Source organism: Diadema setosum, chromosome 20 (assembly GCF_964275005.1).
Source record: "Diadema setosum chromosome 20, eeDiaSeto1, whole genome shotgun sequence".
In the NCBI taxonomy this organism is placed as follows: Eukaryota; Metazoa; Echinodermata; class Echinoidea; order Diadematoida; family Diadematidae; genus Diadema; species Diadema setosum.
Genome location: NC_092704.1, coordinates 24,108,902 through 24,127,019, shown reverse-complemented (window position 1 = coordinate 24,127,019; position 18,118 = coordinate 24,108,902). Strand labels below are relative to the sequence as shown.

At 36.0% G+C, this 18,118-nt stretch overlaps 1 protein-coding gene and 1 non-coding gene across 3 annotated transcripts in view; both read right to left on the bottom strand.

The window, feature by feature from the left end:
- The window catches only part of LOC140243320 (uncharacterized), a 14,455-nt gene extending 6,723 nt beyond the window's left edge, over window positions 1-7,732 (bottom strand). The window contains exons 1-5 of one of the 2 annotated variants that reach the window (XM_072322994.1): window positions 7,639-7,732; window positions 4,969-5,116; window positions 4,192-4,286; window positions 2,975-3,111; window positions 483-628 (exon numbers count right to left, since the gene is read on the bottom strand). In XM_072322994.1, the coding sequence (XP_072179095.1) occupies window positions 483-628; window positions 2,975-3,111; window positions 4,192-4,286; window positions 4,969-5,095 (505 nt within the window). In that variant the 5' untranslated portion in view covers window positions 5,096-5,116; window positions 7,639-7,732. Of the gene's footprint in view, window positions 1-482; window positions 629-2,974; window positions 3,112-4,191; window positions 4,287-4,968; window positions 5,117-7,337 lie in introns of both variants that reach the window. The other variant, XM_072322993.1, reaches the window with a different exon arrangement.
- Window positions 7,733-7,780: 48 nt separating this feature from the next.
- Trnak-uuu (transfer RNA lysine (anticodon UUU)) lies at window positions 7,781-7,853 on the bottom strand. The gene has a single exon. It is a non-coding gene; the product is annotated as a tRNA-Lys (tRNA).
- Window positions 7,854-18,118: the final 10,265 nt, after the last annotated feature.

The following is an 18,118-nucleotide window of genomic DNA, read 5'->3' as shown; positions in this document are numbered from 1 at the left end:
GAGGATGAGCCCCGAGTATACTCGGGCAAGTGTCTATGGGAAATGCGTGTTATAGCAAAATCAGTCCCTCCTCAACGGCTTAATGCTTCACTAAAGACAGTGACCTTCCACTACTGCAGTCTACACACATGTGCCCAAGTTGTTGTCATTGCCTTTACCTCGTACTTTAGAAGGGTACCTGGGATGAATATCTCTAGAGTGTACCTTTACAGTACTTTAACAAAATCATTGACACCAGATCATTTTAGATCAACTTGTTACAATTTAGTGTTTACACAAAAACTACATTAAAAAAAAAAAATTGTGTGGAAAATTTTGAGTGAATAGAGAAGATTATTGTTAATAGAAAATCCAGCTGAAACAGTGTTCTTTGTGTGACAAGTCTATTTAAATCATGAGTTTGTGATTGATTGCTACTCTGCCCATCCACAGTGAACACACGCTGCAGGAGTAGCATCACCAATAAAGATATCGAGACTGACCTTTGACCTCTGGGGGAGCAGCGGGCGAGTGTGTCGGAGTGATGGTCTCTTTTTTCTTGGAAGATGACCTTGGGTTTGGTGAACTCTTGGATGAGCTGTGCAGGGGTCTTGAAGGTGGCAGTTTGGCCTTGCTGGTTCCCTCTTGCCTACAATGAGAATTTTGGAAAACACAACAGAAATATACACATGTGGGGATGGTCAGGTGGATTTGAGTTTACTTTTCCGTAATGCCTAATGCCTGCAATGAGCACAAAGAAAACACTACCTGGTGTACACACACACACACACACACACACACACACACACACATGTTGGGACGCTAATCTGAATTCACACCAGCCAATGTGCACAGAAGAGAAAAACACAACACAAAAATTCACATAATTATGACATATTATGTAGTCATGTGGATTTAGCTGGCCCAGAGAAAATATCACATAAAAACAGTTAATAATATGTGGAATGTGTATAGCATGAAAACGAATTAACATTGCCCGTTCAGTGTTTAAGTATTTCACACTAATAATATTCCGTTTAAAATTTCTTTGCTATGTGTACTAGGATGTTGTGAAAACTGATGCTCTTCACTAAAAAAATGAATATACTGCATGGTCTTTTTGACACCCACGCAAAATCAGTTTAAAGAGACATTTCGTTATTTAACTAGCACTTCCGACCAGCAAGTTGCACAAACATAATGCTAATTTATTCACAAAGCAATACAATATAAATGCAAAGTCACTGTATTTCAGAGTATATTGACAGCCAAGCATAATATGCTTCAGTGACAAAGGAGACAATTACAATAGCTGATCTAGACTCTGCAACTGATTGACAAATTGCCCTACATCGACATAAATAATTGCCCTACATTGCCCTACATCGACGTAAATAATTGCCCTACATCGACATTTACGTCGATGTAGGGCAATTTGTCAATCAGTTGCAATGAAAACATCTCGACGGAAGAAATTCATGAATTTGAATAACAAAGCAGTACCCGCTGCATGCTATAAGGATTAGAACCGACACTTGCTGTCGGGCGAAAGCTCGGTGGTCTAGTGGAGATGACGCCTGTCCGGTGATCAGGAGGTCGTAGGTTCGAATCCTGCTCGAGTATGTACGCCCATGATTTTTTTATCATGGCTACTACTAAAACACTGATCAATTCAGTGCTTATTTACGTCGATGTAGGGCAATTTGTCAATCAGTTGCAATGAAAACATCTCGACGGAAGAAATTCATGAATTTGAATAACAAAGCAGTACCCGCTGCATGCTATAAGGATTAGAACCGACACTTGCTGTCGGGCGAAAGCTCGGTGGTCTAGTGCAGATGACGCCTGTCCGGTGATCAGGAGGTCGTAGGTTCGAATCCTGCTCGAGTATGTACGCCCATGATTTTTTATCATGGCTACTACTAAAACACTGATCAATTCAGTGCTTATTTACGTCAATGTAGGGCAATTTGTCAATCAGTTGCAATGAAAACATCTCGACGGAAGAAATTCATGAATTTGAATGATCTAGACTCTGTTTCCACTATGGTGATGGAAACAAAGAGTTTCAACAATCCCCTCCACAGAAATGTTTAATTGCTTCTTTTTCTCCATTTGTTATTCTCTTGGTCTGTCCACACGATGCTTAACTTTAAGTGGGGACCCCCTGCAGCTCATTGATAGAGCACTAACCCTGAGATATCTCATGGATAGCTATCTTTGAGTTAACTTCAAGTTAGCTATCAGTGAGTGCATCTATAAGGTGCTTAACTACGAGCTTATCCTCAAAGATAGTTATCCTTGCAATTAGGGATCACCGTATGAACATAACTATAGACAGAAGAAGGAATGAGTCAATGCATGTCATGTGAGCAATTCCAAATAAACAAACTACTGTACGAGCTGAAATTTTCGCGGTGGTTTTATTTTCGCAAATTTCGCGAATCGCCTTTGAACAGCGAAAATAACAACGCGTGAATAACTAAGTTCAGTTAGACCCTCGCAACCGCAAAATTAACAAGACGCGAAAATGTCCTCCAAGTAGCAATTTGCGAAAATATCTGTACGCGAAAATTTCAGCTCGTACAGTACATCAGATACTGTTACCTGCTCCATCACATCACAGACGCTATGATTATACAGTGATGAGACATTTCCACCATCCACTTTAATACTGCATGCAACAAATCCATCATTTTAATAACATAGATTCTCTTCCTGGCCAAAATTCAGATGGAGCTAACTGCATACAGTGCACTCCCGTTATAACGAACACGGTTATAACATAATTTTGTCACAATGAAGAAAAAATTCAGGTCCCAAATCTACCATTCATAATATTTATATACTTTTATTGGTTGGGTTTTAAGGAAACTTCGGTGCAACAGAAGAAAATTGCCGGTCCCGAGGACACTGACACTGTTATAACTGCAGTCGCCTGGAGGGGGTTGCTAGCCTCTCTGCTGCATTGCTAAACAGTGAGTCACAAACGTACCTCTGCCTCTTAACTTGGATGTTACAGCTGAGGCGTTCCAGTGTGAACTCCCCCGTGCGGTGATCAAAGATGAGCACGCATTCCTTCTGGTACGGCTTCTTTGACCCGCCAAACACAGTGCTCTCTGGTCCCTTATTCTGAAATGAAAACGAAAATGCTTGTTGACCAGTAAAAGGTAGTCATGCGGCAGAAATATTTGATATTCTGAAACCGAGAGTGTCAAGGTGATATTTTATGACTTTTGATGGCGTGATCATTGAGTACTAGTCTTTAAATAAGGCTGTGAGTTACACGGGCAATGCCTCACTTGGTGAACTAGGATATGGTATACAAGTTGATCTGGCTGCTTCAACTTGTATGGGAAGCCAGAATCTCAACTATACAGTTGACCTAAAACACCCAGAAGCATTTGATATCAGGGATGTGCATGATTTTGTTTTTCTTTCCTTTTTTTCTCAGGCAGAAAGCTAGTTTTGGAACTTGCATAACATTCTTGTGATCACGTTCCAAGTGTAAGACTGTGATTGTGCAGCATGAGCAAAAGTCCTGAAGAGGACTGCTGTGCAATCTTTCTTTAATAAAACAGTGCCAGAAAAGTTAACAATGCAAATTAGGATATTGCAAGGATGGGTGGACAGAAAGAATATCCTTTCGGTACAAAGTAGCTCTGGAGTGGCACAACTTGAAAATTGCAGGGAAGGAGAAAGGAGAGTGAGCAGTATGGAGCATAATTCTCAGAAGACCTGAAATCAGATATAAATGGATGACAGAGAGAGAGAGTTCATTCTTGTGACAGATCTTCTGAAGGACAGGGACAGGCACAAATGACACTTGAAACACTGAGCAAGTGTGAGTACTTAGTGAGTCCCAGAAATAGCGTAATGGGTTTGCACAACTATTTGGCTACACTCTACCAATACCTCTTAGCACAATAATACAGCCATCTCCTTGGGTTTATATAATCATACTTGTTAACTCTACTGATTTGGGCAGTAGACTACCGCTTTTTAGAGATTTTAGCTGGCTACCAAACTTTAACTCTAATATACCGATTTTGTAGCAAACCTGCCATGAGATAAAATGAAAGTCACACTTCCCCTTCCTTGTTCGTTGATTCTCTCAAAAACAGTTAGAATATATGTCCATGCACCAAATTATACACATAGTATACCCTTTTCTTTTTACACAAGCCCTAGTGCTTGGGACTGCAGAATTACCTCAATGTTTGGGAATGTTATGTTGACTTCGCTGTTCTCTCCCACGTCAAGTGCGGCCTCCCGCGAGTGATCGACTGATGCTGGCTTGAAGTCATCTGAAGAAGAAAGCGACAAAAATAACACAATGCTGGCAGAGTTTACAACTTGTCTTTCACTTGGCTAGTGAAAACATACCAACTATTCTTAAAGGGATATTTGTGCATGATATTTTAAGGTAATAGTGACTTCAGGAAAATGATTGTCCTATATGCAATACTAATATGTTGGGAACTGATTTCTCAAACATTTTAAAAACAGTCTTCTAAAGAACCATTGTCCCAAACAACAATTGTCAAACAGGAATGAGTCGATAACATTCTGGAGTACAAACTTACTTTAAGTGGGATGGAGAAGTAAAATAAGAAAAAATAACACAGAGGCTGGAAATAGTTTCCATAAAAGGGTCACACAAAAAGAGTGCCTCGTATCTTCCAAGCTACTCTTCCCTGGAGAAAAGGAGTTGAAAAATAAAGAATGGCAAATTACAAAGCCTTTCAATATTATAAAGAGATATTATTTTCAAAAAAGTCAAAGAGAACTTCTTAACATCAAGATGCTCCACAATTCAAGAAGAGATACTTAACTCCCAATTTCATAAAATCTGAATTTCCATGTTTGTTCAAAGTTTCTAAGATATATGAAGGGAATATACATGCATATAGAACAGCTGAATTGAAGGTGTCTCTACAAAACTCCTGTACTTGTGACATGCTAGCAATCATAATTTCCTCTTCTTACATCGGATGGTATGGAATCCACAGCTGTTCTCCTGTTGGAAGCTCTTGCCCAGCTTAAGCTCATGTGTGCCCGATCCAAAGATTGTAGCGGCCGGTTTGTGGCCCTTCTGACTCCCCTCTCTATCCATCGTCGCTCCGATTCAATCTCTCTGGATGGAAGAAAAAAAAATCAACTTAATTAAGCATCAAATGTACAGCCTCACAGCATTACTTATCCCACATCAGGTACCGCTTACTTACGAATACACTATCAGAAAAGTGTACACTTGATGTAGAGGTGTGTTCACCCATTCTCGTTGTCTATGAACAACCTCATGAGTTGAAACATGGAGAAAGTGGCTACTATAAATCTATGCAAAGTAGGCATCTTGAAAACATTGCAAGAGATACAATGCTTCATCTGGTTTAAATGCGTAAGTTTTTGATCAATATATTCATGAAATTCAAGCAGACCAACACTGAAGAAAATGTTGCTTTGTAGTGCCAATCCTTGCCGAAGATGCGACTTAATGTCTTTCAGATTCATATAATTATTTATGCTTTAGAAAGACTTTTACTGTCATGAATTCATCCAACTTTTGTCGATCATAATTACATTAATTTCCTTGTAGAGGCTGCCGTAAAATGTCATATCAGGCATATTGTAATGTCTGCCTACCTGATACTGAAAGAAAAGTAACAATCTCATAAAGTTTCATGTAATCATACTGTATATATATATTATTTAATATGGAACATCTCCTTGATAATAATGAAATATCATACTGCAAGACTGCAAGTTTTTTTGTTTTTTTTTTTTTGTTAAATACTATAACACTAGTTTTCTTGAAGAACCAAATATTCATAACATGACTCATATGGAGTAGGGCCCTCGCACACGAGGAACCAAATAATTGTTACCCTTAGAATCACGCTCCCTATCGCACAGAAAATATTTTGTGTGCCAAGTCTTGCGTGATTTTGCCGGAGGCATCAATTTGTTCAATCTCGCTCTTGCTCAAATTTATGCTCTCTCCATCCTTCTTATATTTTTCTCAAGCTGAGTGTGAATGATATCTCGCTACATTCACAGCATCTTACTGGATGCAATTGGTGCAATTCATCATTGCTATTATCATTAAATGGATTGTTGGAACTTAAATTGTCAACAAAAAGTCTGATATGTAAATATGACTGCTTTGGCCCCTATTTGATTCGTAACATATACAACATTATGTAGCTCATAAGATGGAAATTACAAAACGATTAAATTATTTGTACAGACAGTGTCTAAACACTACAGGACTGCATTTGTGTTGTTTCTTACATTCTTTAGCTGCCCTGCTATTTTGGTGTCTCTCCTGTATAGGTCTTACATGTATACTGCACAATGCTTCAAGGGAAATTCACTCCAAACATGTTTAATGTGTACAGCATGTGAATTCAGTGATTGAAGAAATTTTAGAACATGCATGTGAAGTTTTATAAAAATCATACAACACAACCCATTCAACATTTGTTGCATTTTCAAAATCTTGGTTAAATCCATGGGCTGTCACTGCTGGATTAGAAAGCTACAACAATTTGAGATGTCATACCCATAAATAGTGGTGGAACAGTATATAAAGAATTTGGTGGAACAGTATAAAGAATTAAAAAAAAAAATCATTCCACAAAATTTGACGATGATGCACATTTCCTGGACTTGTGACAGTAATTTGTACTTGATGGGTAATATAGGTAATCATTTATGTACAAGTACTCTGCTTTCTTGAGGCAAGTCATGTGGCCTTTAAATATACTACAAAAAATAAGAATAAAAATAAATGATGCATAAAGCCATAAAAGTTAGTTTCTCATAGTGATGTCAGATTACAATGAACAAAATATACTTTCTCCTCCTCCTCCTTCTTCCTGTACTGAGCAGAACCGCTTGAAACAGGGAGGTGCCACCTCCCTGCTTGAAAGTATACTCGCACACTGAGAGTAGTCCCAATGTGGATGCTCAACCAGATGGCACATTTAAATAGGAAACTTGCAGTTCAAGTCTCAAACTGAAATTTACATGGTCAGGGAATTCACATCATTATTTAATTTCACGCGATATTTAAAACATTGAACTTACCAATTTCTCAACAACAATGTCTAACCTCACTTTTGGATACTCAGTCTTATAATTCAGCAGGGCCGAGGGATAACCGAGATTAAAAAGGTGGTACAACTTATTTTTGTAGAAACCAGTACAGTATAGACACTACCAGTATCGACACAGACACAGTGTTTATCAGACATTTGGCATTGGAATCAAGTCAGTGTTGTCCGATTTAGAGTGGCAGTACTTACACGACAGTAAACGGCAGAAAGCCAGAATGTTGCTCATCAGATACTTACACTTGATTCTGAGAAGTGCAGTGCAGTGCGCTGATCTTCAACTAACTATCTATGAAGGGGATGCACTTCTAACGTTACAGGAGAAAAAGAAGAAGAATCAACTTCCTGTAGAACACCGACCGTGACATGCATGCCGTTGTGCGTACCAGAACTTCTCTAGCTCTCTGTGTGTAGATTGTGCGTGTATAAACGTGTGGAGTTCGATCGCGATGTTTTCTCGTGTTATCCGTTTGTGTTGTGTCAACGCAAAATGTAACATATGGGACTGTAAAAATCAACTGCGCATGAAGATACTGCTTACCGCACTCGAAACTCGTTTTAGCTGCGCGGAGAAGAAAACAATCCCCATGGAAATCATTTATGAAATACGTATTATGCACAAATATCAGTGAAAATTAGATCGTTGACATTAACAGAAGGAAAAAGAAAAAAAAAATTTGCTCCGCCCGATAAGGGACTTGAACCCTTGGCCCTCAGATTAAAAGTCTGATGCTCTACCGACTGAGCTAACCGGGCTGCGGCTACGCGGCAAGGGGCTTTCGTAGTATATGAAGGCAAAACGAAACCATATGACATCCAGCCGTTATTGAGAATACAATTTACTCGTATGTTGTGTCTTCTGTTCGCAATCATATCTAAATTACTAAAATATACCATATCATAAAGTAATAATATTTGGGCTATCCAATATTTGTGCAGAATTGTAGTATAGTACACGGCTAACATGTAGCTATAAATTCTAGCCTTTTGCTTGCAAGATTTGGGGGATATGAAAAGAACAAATGAACAGTGAGCTGAAGTCGCGTTCACTTTTTAGGCATGGAGGGTGGATTATTAACAGCTTTTGGGTTATTGTGGAAGGGAAGACTTTGTCTTTTAACTACTCTGTAATTAATGCAAAGATGCTACCCTTGTTTACGATGTTTATGAATAAATTATTAGAGCACTGATGCTAAATTTAATATATTTATTGATAAACACGACCAGGCTTCCCACACAGCTAGCACAGCTCCCGTTCTCCACCCGCTCCCCCCCCCCCCCCCCCCCATGCAATGTATATGCAGGCCTGAATATATTACATACATGTATATAATTATATTATTTATTCATAATGATCATTATTGATAGAATTGAAGCTCATTCTCTTTCGCTTGTTAGTTTTATCACATATGATGAGGGAACTGGTTTATTCTTTTCAAATAGAACCATATAAATATGTTCGTTCCGATCTGAATCTGCACGTCCATCAAATACAAATCAATGAGATTGTTCAGTGAGAAATAATACCTTTTTACAGAGGATACATCGGCCTCGATCCAATCTACACATCGGTAATATTAGTCGTACCAATTTCATAATCATATTCATCAATGGAAACATAGTATACCGAAACTTAACATCAATTTAATACATTTTGATACACTCTGATACATATTTTCACAGTCCATATATACATCTCTCTTTTTTTACTATTTTTGTACACTACTAATCCCTCGATCATTCTCTTTTTATTTTCATTCCTTCATTACATTACAAATTTTATTAACTAGATCACTGGCCCAAAAATACTTCCTTCTCAACATTGGCATTCAATCCAACTTTAAACATACAATATCCAGATTGAAGTTTATTCTTAAAAAAACAAAAACAACAAACAAACAAACAAACAAACAAACAAACACAAACCACCCCGACCACCCTTACCCCGTCCATTCTCCCTCCCCTACCCTACCCCATTCCCCCTCCCCCTTCCAAATCCCCCTCACCAACAAAACCTCAAAAACAACTAAAACATGTCCTGACATACATTGTAACCCACATTTCAATACGAGTGCGTGGAAAGGCATTTCCTGGTGGATGTGCTGTATAGGCCCTATATTTACTCTATCAAACAAAATCACAACAAAATCTCAAGTCTTTTTCCAGTTTTCCCACTTTTGCAAATGTATTGACAACGTATTACGTATAGCTAACTTTTCTTCTTCTAACTTCTCCTGCTCTCTCTATTCCGTTGGGGGTGTTTTATTTTTCCTTCCTTTAAAAAAAAAAAAAAAAAAAAAATTCTTCACCAAAATTATAACATGGTTCACCAAAATTATAACATGGTTGACTAACTGGGCTTTTCCTTTATCTGGTAACTCTATACCAAAAAAAAAAAAAAAAAAATCTCTTCCCAACTCAACTGTTGCAAATCAACATAATAAAAAAAGTACTGCATTTTTCCCAAACATTCCTAGCGAATTCACATGTATAAAATAAATGAAGAGTTTGTTTCCAAAAACCGATAAGTCTATATGTGCCAAATGGATATATTTGCGATTAAAGGTCAAGAAAAATAATGAGAATAATAAGAAAGTTTTTGCTTCTTTCAACCATAACTTCAAAAATGTACCTTTATAATGTAGTGACCAATATTTTAAAAGGTATTATTTTGTACTTTATGACAAAGACCGTATACTTCAAAACCTTAAAAAATGCCGGGTTTCCTCTTTGTGACAAAAGGAACATAAATTATAATCATTTACGAACTTAAACTGAAATAAATGATGATTTGTGTACACTACTCCATGCAATAATCTAAATTGAAAATCCCTCAAAACAGAACTCAAAGTGCTACTTCTTATCCTGCTAAGAATCACTTTATATCTTTATCAGAAAAATGACACTGAAAAATATAAAATTCTCATTTTATCTTTCACCAACGAATCGTCATCTATTTTCTTCCTACCAATTCAACATAAATATCTTTGGAGGTAATCTTTTCTAAAGGAATTTTCTCCCCGTTTCTTATAAAAATCATTTCATCAACACTTATATCTTTCTCTACCTCTGTGTTCTCTGCATTCCTTTCCCAACCAATTGGAAGCGCTTCATATATCTTCTGAATACTCAAAATATCTAAATAATTAAGTCCTTTATTATAAAAATATTCCACAGAAAATAATTTCCCATTCCTATCCATTATAATTGTTCCAATCTAAAACATTTTTTCATTAACAAATTTTCATTAAAACTACATTTTCCTTCAATACGAATAATTTTATTATTAAAAAATACCTCCTTCCTTATTTGATCATAATTACCTCTAAATTCCCTTGTTTTCATCCCATGTTTTCAACAGATTCCTGTAAAATTCCGGTATAAACAAATTCAGAAGATAAATAAAATAATTACAGCAAAATATAATTTTACCTCCAATATGTTTAGTAGCAAACTGAAAATATTGTTTCCATTTCATTTCTTGTTTACCATTAATAACATTTTAACCCACATTTTTCTTTGAGCTTTTATCAATGATGGAAAATGCATCAGCTTTGCTCCCCCTTGTTCATAATCTTAATACCAACACATTTTTTTTTTTTTTTTTTTTTTTTTTTTTTTTACTTTTGGTTTCCCTTGCCAAATAAATTCCCAAACAGCCGATTCCATTTCATCATATACCCATTCTGGCAAAGGGGTAAGAGACCCCACATAGGATCAACTTAGAATAAATAAAAGTCTTCAATAACTGAATTTTACCAACTAATGTCAAATCTCGTTGCTTCCACCATATCAATAATTTCTTTATTTTACTAAGTATTTCTGTATAATTCAATTTTTCTTTCACCTCTGGATCCAAAGTAAAATATACCCCTAAAATCTTTAACTCTCTCACTTTTTGTCCAAAAGAAAAATCATGAACACCATCTTTACTACTTCCCAATTCTAACACTTTTATCTTATCTTTATTAAGTTTAAGTCCAGAAACCTGTTGAAAGCAATCAAACATAAATTCAATCCTCCTAATTGACTCAACATCTTGTACTAAAAATGTAACATCATCCGCATAAAGCACCTGTTTAACTTCATTCTCTCCAAAACATAACCCTGAAATCTCAATATCTTTCCTTATCGAGTGTGCTAACACTTCTATATACATGAAATGAACAGATAGGGTGACAGTGGGTCGAACCCCCTTTTCAACCTTAAAATACCCTGTCGATTTATCACAACTAAGAGCACTATTATAATATATAATATAAATATATATATATTATAAAGGGCAGAAATCCATTTTCGAAATACAGGTCCAAAACCAAAATGTAACAGGGCCTGTTGTAAAAAACTGTGAGCAACCGAATCAAAAGCTTTTTGGAAATCAATTGCAACCAAATAACCTGGTAACTGAAAGTGGGAAGTATGGAAAATCATATAATACGTATTGCTTCATCATCTTTACCTTCTTTTGCGATTAAGATAATCATTGCTTGTCTTTGCGAAGCTGATAATTCTCCATAGTCATTGATACCGGCCAAAATGTTCTATAAAATTCAACTGTTAACCCATCATTTATTGGTGGTTTATTCAATTTCATTTTTTCCAAAGCCTGTATACACTCCCTTTCTACTATGAACCCTTCACAATAATCCTTGGACTCCTCAGATAACCTGGGCAATTCCTCAGAAAAAAAAAACAAAAAACAAAATATCTGAATTCAAAATTACTTCTGATTTTGCATACAATTTACTATAAAAATCCTTAATTACATTAATTATAGCAGTTTCGTTATAAATAATATTACCCTTTTCATTCATCAATCTTTGTATATTAATTTTTCTTCTATTTGACTCCATTACTTGCGTAAAATATCTCACATCTCTTTCTCCTCCTTCATACCGAGAGGCGCGGGAGCGAATCTTGACTCCTTCCTTATCATAATCATAACTGACCTGACCTGAACGGAAGATCGGTCTGTATCTGGTCGTCGGGGTTGTGTTCGGCGGAGGGATACGTCTGGCTTCACGGAGTTCCCTCTTGTCTTTATATACGAAGGAGGGCCGTAAGAGTCGAAAATTATGTTTTAAAAAAAAATCCTCCGGACAGACAGAATTTTCTGTCTATGATCCGTATCTAACCCTCTATACGTGATACCAGACTTTGGTTAACTCACGAAACAGAACCCTGCAAATGCTATACTAACGCGTTCAATTTATTGCATTCGTTTTCATTCCTCTTTCCAACAAAACATAACTGCACAGAATAAATCAGAAATTATATCGTAGGCATGTACATTCAACATATTTATGTGTAAAGGATAGTTGACAAATAAAGATGAATATGCATACCGGCAAAATACAAAGTTATGTTTAGAGAAAAAAAAAATAATTGAGAGGTCCAGTAAAAAGTACGCTTGCATATTGTGAACCACTAAAAAAAAAAATCTTATGAAAATACTAATTAACAATTACTTAAAGGGGTTATAGTTTTGGTTGAAGCCTAACTTCAGGTTTCTGGCATTTTCTGTGAGATATTGAGAAACTGTTGAGAAACACCTGAGACAGCATGTAATTCCTTGAGGGATTCAACGTTCAGTATTTGATGAAAATTGGTTTTGACATGTGTGAAGATATCAAAAACAGAGCAATCCTAATAAAAGGGGGACCCATCTTCTATTAGGACCGCTTTGTTTTACTTTGTTTTTTAATATCTCAGCCATGTTAAAACCAATTTTCGTCGAATAAACTTTGAATTCTTCCTTGAATTGTATGCTTTATACTAGTGGTAACTTCTATGACTATATATCTCGCAAAAAAGTTAAAAGCTGAATTCTCACCCCAACACTATACCATCCCTTTAACATAAGAATAATTCACAGGACGGAACAATTAGACAGGAGAAATAAATAAATGAGCTTCATTTGATATCTGTGTAAAGCTTCATAGAATATTGCTAAAAAGCATATAATTAGTTTTCTGGAGATTAAGTGATAGTTTATTAGCTCTTGATCCACTGAGCCACTTTTTTAAATTCAAAATTTACAGCGTGAACGAGAGTAATTTGGGTTTTGATGGGAAAAGAAAATATTTGAATCATATCAGCAAAAAGTATAAGTGAGAGTATAGCGTACACTGCAAAATCACATGTCAGATGTCTAATAAACACATACAGCATCCACATAGCGATACATAATATAGCCCGCCCGACCAGCACGGCGTCTCCGTGTACAGCAACAGGGCTGTGATACAAATGGTTTACAATACGTATGCTATAGCAACACTGCAGCCATATTAAATACACGTAAAGAGAATACAATGTACTCAGTATACTTCATCATCATCATCATCATCATCATCATCATCATCATCATCTGTACGAGAGTGCAGGTAGATCCTGTCAGGTCTCCCGGTCGTCAGCGCTTGGTAGACAGGAAAAAAAAAAAATCCGTCTGTGCGGAAGAGTTGTTGCTGTTGTTGTTGTTGTTTTATTGTTTCTTTTCTTTTAAGGCTCTCTTCCGTATAGGAGGGGATACCGTGAAGCCAGGCGTATCTTTCAGTCAACCCTATATTGATTTGAACCCAGTATTTTGCTTATACTTGCAACTGAGTCTGAAAGAATAGACTAACCCAAACGTACTTCCAAACTGTGTGCTCCACTGCCCGGTGAGGGAGCTCTCCATGACCACCAAAGAGCGTATAAGATATAATAGAAGGGGTACGCTCTTTGCTTCCCACCCAATGGACGAGTTAAAGGGACATTCCAGACGATTTTCATAATTTCACATCACGTAGTACATAATGGACAACTCCACGTACAGATTTGTGAAATTTATTGTGGTTTTTTAGCAGAGAAACAATACTTTGAAAAACCTTAAACAAATTACACTGAACAAGGATGATGACATAGGAGGTTCACATATTTCAGAAATGTAGCAGTGTAATTCCATTACAATACCGCTTGCTTGCGAGTTCACCTGTGTATAATCTATGCATGCCTTTTTTTTTTTTGTTTCCTTCAGCCCCAACTCATGCATACTTAGGTTGACTCTGCCATGTCATCATCCTTGTTCATTGCAATTTGTTCTACATTTTGAAAAATATTCTTATTCTTCATCCAAATCAACACAAACTCTGAAACTCTGTCCTTTTAATAGTATAACTAATTTATAGTTGTTTATATGTAAAAATCTGAAAATCATCCAGAGGTCTCCTTTAACTGATTTGCTTGATGGAACATAGCGACAAGGCGTAATGTTTCATCAGATGGAATACGTCATGAAGATTACATGTACCTTCTTCTTTAAATTTTCACCATTAAGCTTTTAGAATTGAGAATGGCTAATAATTATTTAAAATTTTGCAGAGGAATTTGTTCTTAACCGCTGTTTATTGTGAATAGAATGCATTTGCAACTTTGCAGAACTGCATTGTTCAATATCTTATTTGTGCAGAATGTCTGTGAGCTGTATGCGCACCTCCGTACTATGCCACATGAAAACTATGCTATGTTTGTTGAGTTATAGTGATTGCCCAGATCAGATACATCGAAAAAAAAAAATCACCTTATTATTTCAGAGTAAGGATGGAAGTATACATGGCACAGTGTATAAAAATAAGCGGTCGACAAAATGAGTTTCTGTGACATGTGCGTAAATTGAAGAAAGTGATTAGCGGAAGAGTGATATTTCAATAGAAATAACGAATTTCGTTAAATCATTTTCAGTCGTCTACCAATACATACAAATTTATGCCCAGACAGTATACAAGATACATATCCCTTTAGATATTTCATTCCGATTCAGCACTGAATCAGATCGTCAAATTTTATGTTTAATGTTATTTCTTTAATTTAATTTTTTTTTCCTGATTACTGGCAGTACTCTGACGTTCATCGCTCTGGACATCCTTCCAGGGTGAATTAAAAGCGGTTCTTCTGGGAAGATCCTGGTATAATTGAGCTCACATTAAAACTTACGAATCATACTCTTTCAGGTAAGATAAACGATTTTCAGTAATTCCTACCTTTTAAATTTGGCGATGTATGGTCTCAATTGCAAATCGTTCAAAATTCTGACACACACACACACACACACACACACACACATATATATATATATATATATATATACACATATGTACATATATAAATATATTTTATATTATATATATGAAGAGCTTGCTTCCAATGCTTCTAAAAGGCGCTCAATCCATTGAAAAATGATGGATTTAGAGCCTTTCGAAAGCAAGCTCAACATCTTCTGCACATTCTCTTTTATTATGTCTTGTTAGTTTTATCACATACACAACGGAATCGAATATATAATTATATATATATATATATATATATATATATATATATATATATATATGTATATGTAGTATCTATTTTTTATAGGTACATTCTCTTTCGCTTGTTAGTTTATCACATACACAACGGAATCGATGAGGACAGTTTCTTTTCAAAATTATGTTCTCTGGATACTTTAATCTGTATGTATCAACAAATCAATGAGATTGTTCAGTGAGAAATGATACCTTTTTGCCGAGAATACATTGGCCTCCAATCTACACGTCATTATCATCATAAATTCATCTCCGTTATTAGGTGTAAAATATAAAAAGTTAACTGTTCATGGTGTATACAATGTAAGGACACTAAGTTGCCCACTAAAACAGGCTTGAGCTGCCTATAGGAATTTTATCATCAACATTGCCACTGCAATGCTTTCTGTCAGTCGTAATTCATTACCTTATTGCACACACTGAAGAATGCAAAAAAAAAAAAACCAACAACACAGCATATTATGATACGATATGGATGGAATAATAATTGTGCACGGTTAGCGCTGCGCACAGCTGCATAAAAGAATCAGGTTTATCACATCTCATCTGTATGTAATCCTGCCAAAGACATAAGTTACGTTCAGACGACAAGCCCTAACCTCGATGCGCGTATCCGCCTGCAACCTTTATTGGCAATTTTTAAATTTCTACGGTCACCGTACAATGACTGCAATAACAATAAAAATACATACTCAGTATGTCTTTAGCTGCATGCGTCTGTGTGTGTGCGTGCGTGTGTGTGTTGTGTGTGTGCGGAGGTGGATATTATACATGTGTATTTTTTATGTGTATATATAGATATTATATCTCTCAATCAGATTTTGTGTGCATAGAAAATGGATATACAGAGAGGGGAGAGTGTGTGGGCTAGGTGTATAACCTTCTTCGCAAATGATGGACTTCTCGGACTCTAAAGGATAAGAAATACATCATAAAAATCATGTACCAATTAAACGTCAGTGACTTTGCTATAAAAACAAATGGGCTATAACATTATTATGAGTACTGTCCGGTTTACAAATGTACATAAAAGCTGACTGAGAATAAAAAAATTTGTCAATCAGTTGCAATGAAAACATCTCGACGCAAGAACTTCATAAATTTGAAAGATAACGCTATACGTTAAGACTTGCAAAGGTGATCGTCTCATGCATCGGGTGTGGATACTAATAATTATAGCATTGCAGACATCGTAGACCTGTTTTCGTTATTATATCAAGGACGACTTGTTATCATTATGCATCTATAAATGCAATTTGCTGACATTGATTTACATGTAAAAGAATTGATATGACACAGCATAAATTCAGTGAGATGTTAAAAATTACAGATGTACAGACAGTCATGTTACATTTAAATTCAAACATTACAGTACATACCTACAATTGTACTTGATAAAAGATCTTAAGCTACATTTCAGGTATTAACAGCGGTGTAATGAACTTAACTGATGAAAGAACAATGAAACTTAACTACACAAATGAACGAAATTATCAGTATTGATGGAATTGTAAAAATAGCAGAGTTTAGTTGAGAATTAGTTTTCTTATTACCATCAGTGTCTACAGTAGAATGCACACACCAATTATATTTCCCTCAATAATTATACACGCTGAATTACAGAATATGCACAGCCCTTTGGTAGTTCCCGAAGTGTACTCAAAGTGGCCTTCCAACAGGTATATTCACACTTTCATAAAACCATGTTTTAATTTCAGCTCAGCAAACTCGACAAGGTGTAACGCCGGAGTAAGGTAACATAAATCTTTATAGTAATATGCACTTCTTTGGAGTGAAGTAAAACGCTGGATGCGTAATGTGCAACTATATCATTTACGTTGAATTAACTCAATGACTTATGAAACTGCTACTACCATTGTTTTGGATCTAATTTAATTTGTTATGATCCACTTGCATAATAAGTTGAATAGAGTTGCATTTTAAACCTTTATTAATGTCTCAAATTAGGGCTCAACTAACACTTTTCATGCTGTGATAATCTGATATCGATAGGCCTACACTGTACGTATATCAGCCTGAATAAGAATCTATTCAAGATACACGTGAATTTACTTATGTGAAATAAACGACGGCAATAGTCATGGTATTGTTTATTACAAGACAGTTTAAAAGGTGTAAAACAAAAGTGTCCTTTCGTGAGATTTTACTCTCAAATATGCTCACATAAATGAAAATGCAGGCGGCTGTATCTCTACTACATTAGAATTGCATAAACATAAATTTTGATAACATCTGTTTTACACGCTAAAATACAATGACGTACATTTTGCCGGCTGTGTACATTGTTGCCAATATCAATTTAAAGCTTATGACCAAGGATAAAGAAAACGTTCTCCTTGAACTCAAAGCAGTCCCACACGGTGATATTGACTATACACCATGCCAGAATTAGATAATTTACCGTATTATTCAAATTTTATGCATGTCTTTATTACAAAGGTTGTTCCTGATACCAAAGAAAGCGTGCTTCTGAGACTTAATGCTCGACATTCATAGCAACAACGAACATAATGCGGAGTACATAATATTAATCAATACTCAAAGTATTGAGAAGGCCGATAAATATAGGGACTATTAATGCATGGAATACTATTGTCACTCGGTCCGCACAGGAAATACGACGTCTATAAGATTAAACACATCAGTCAGTCGGCCTATATT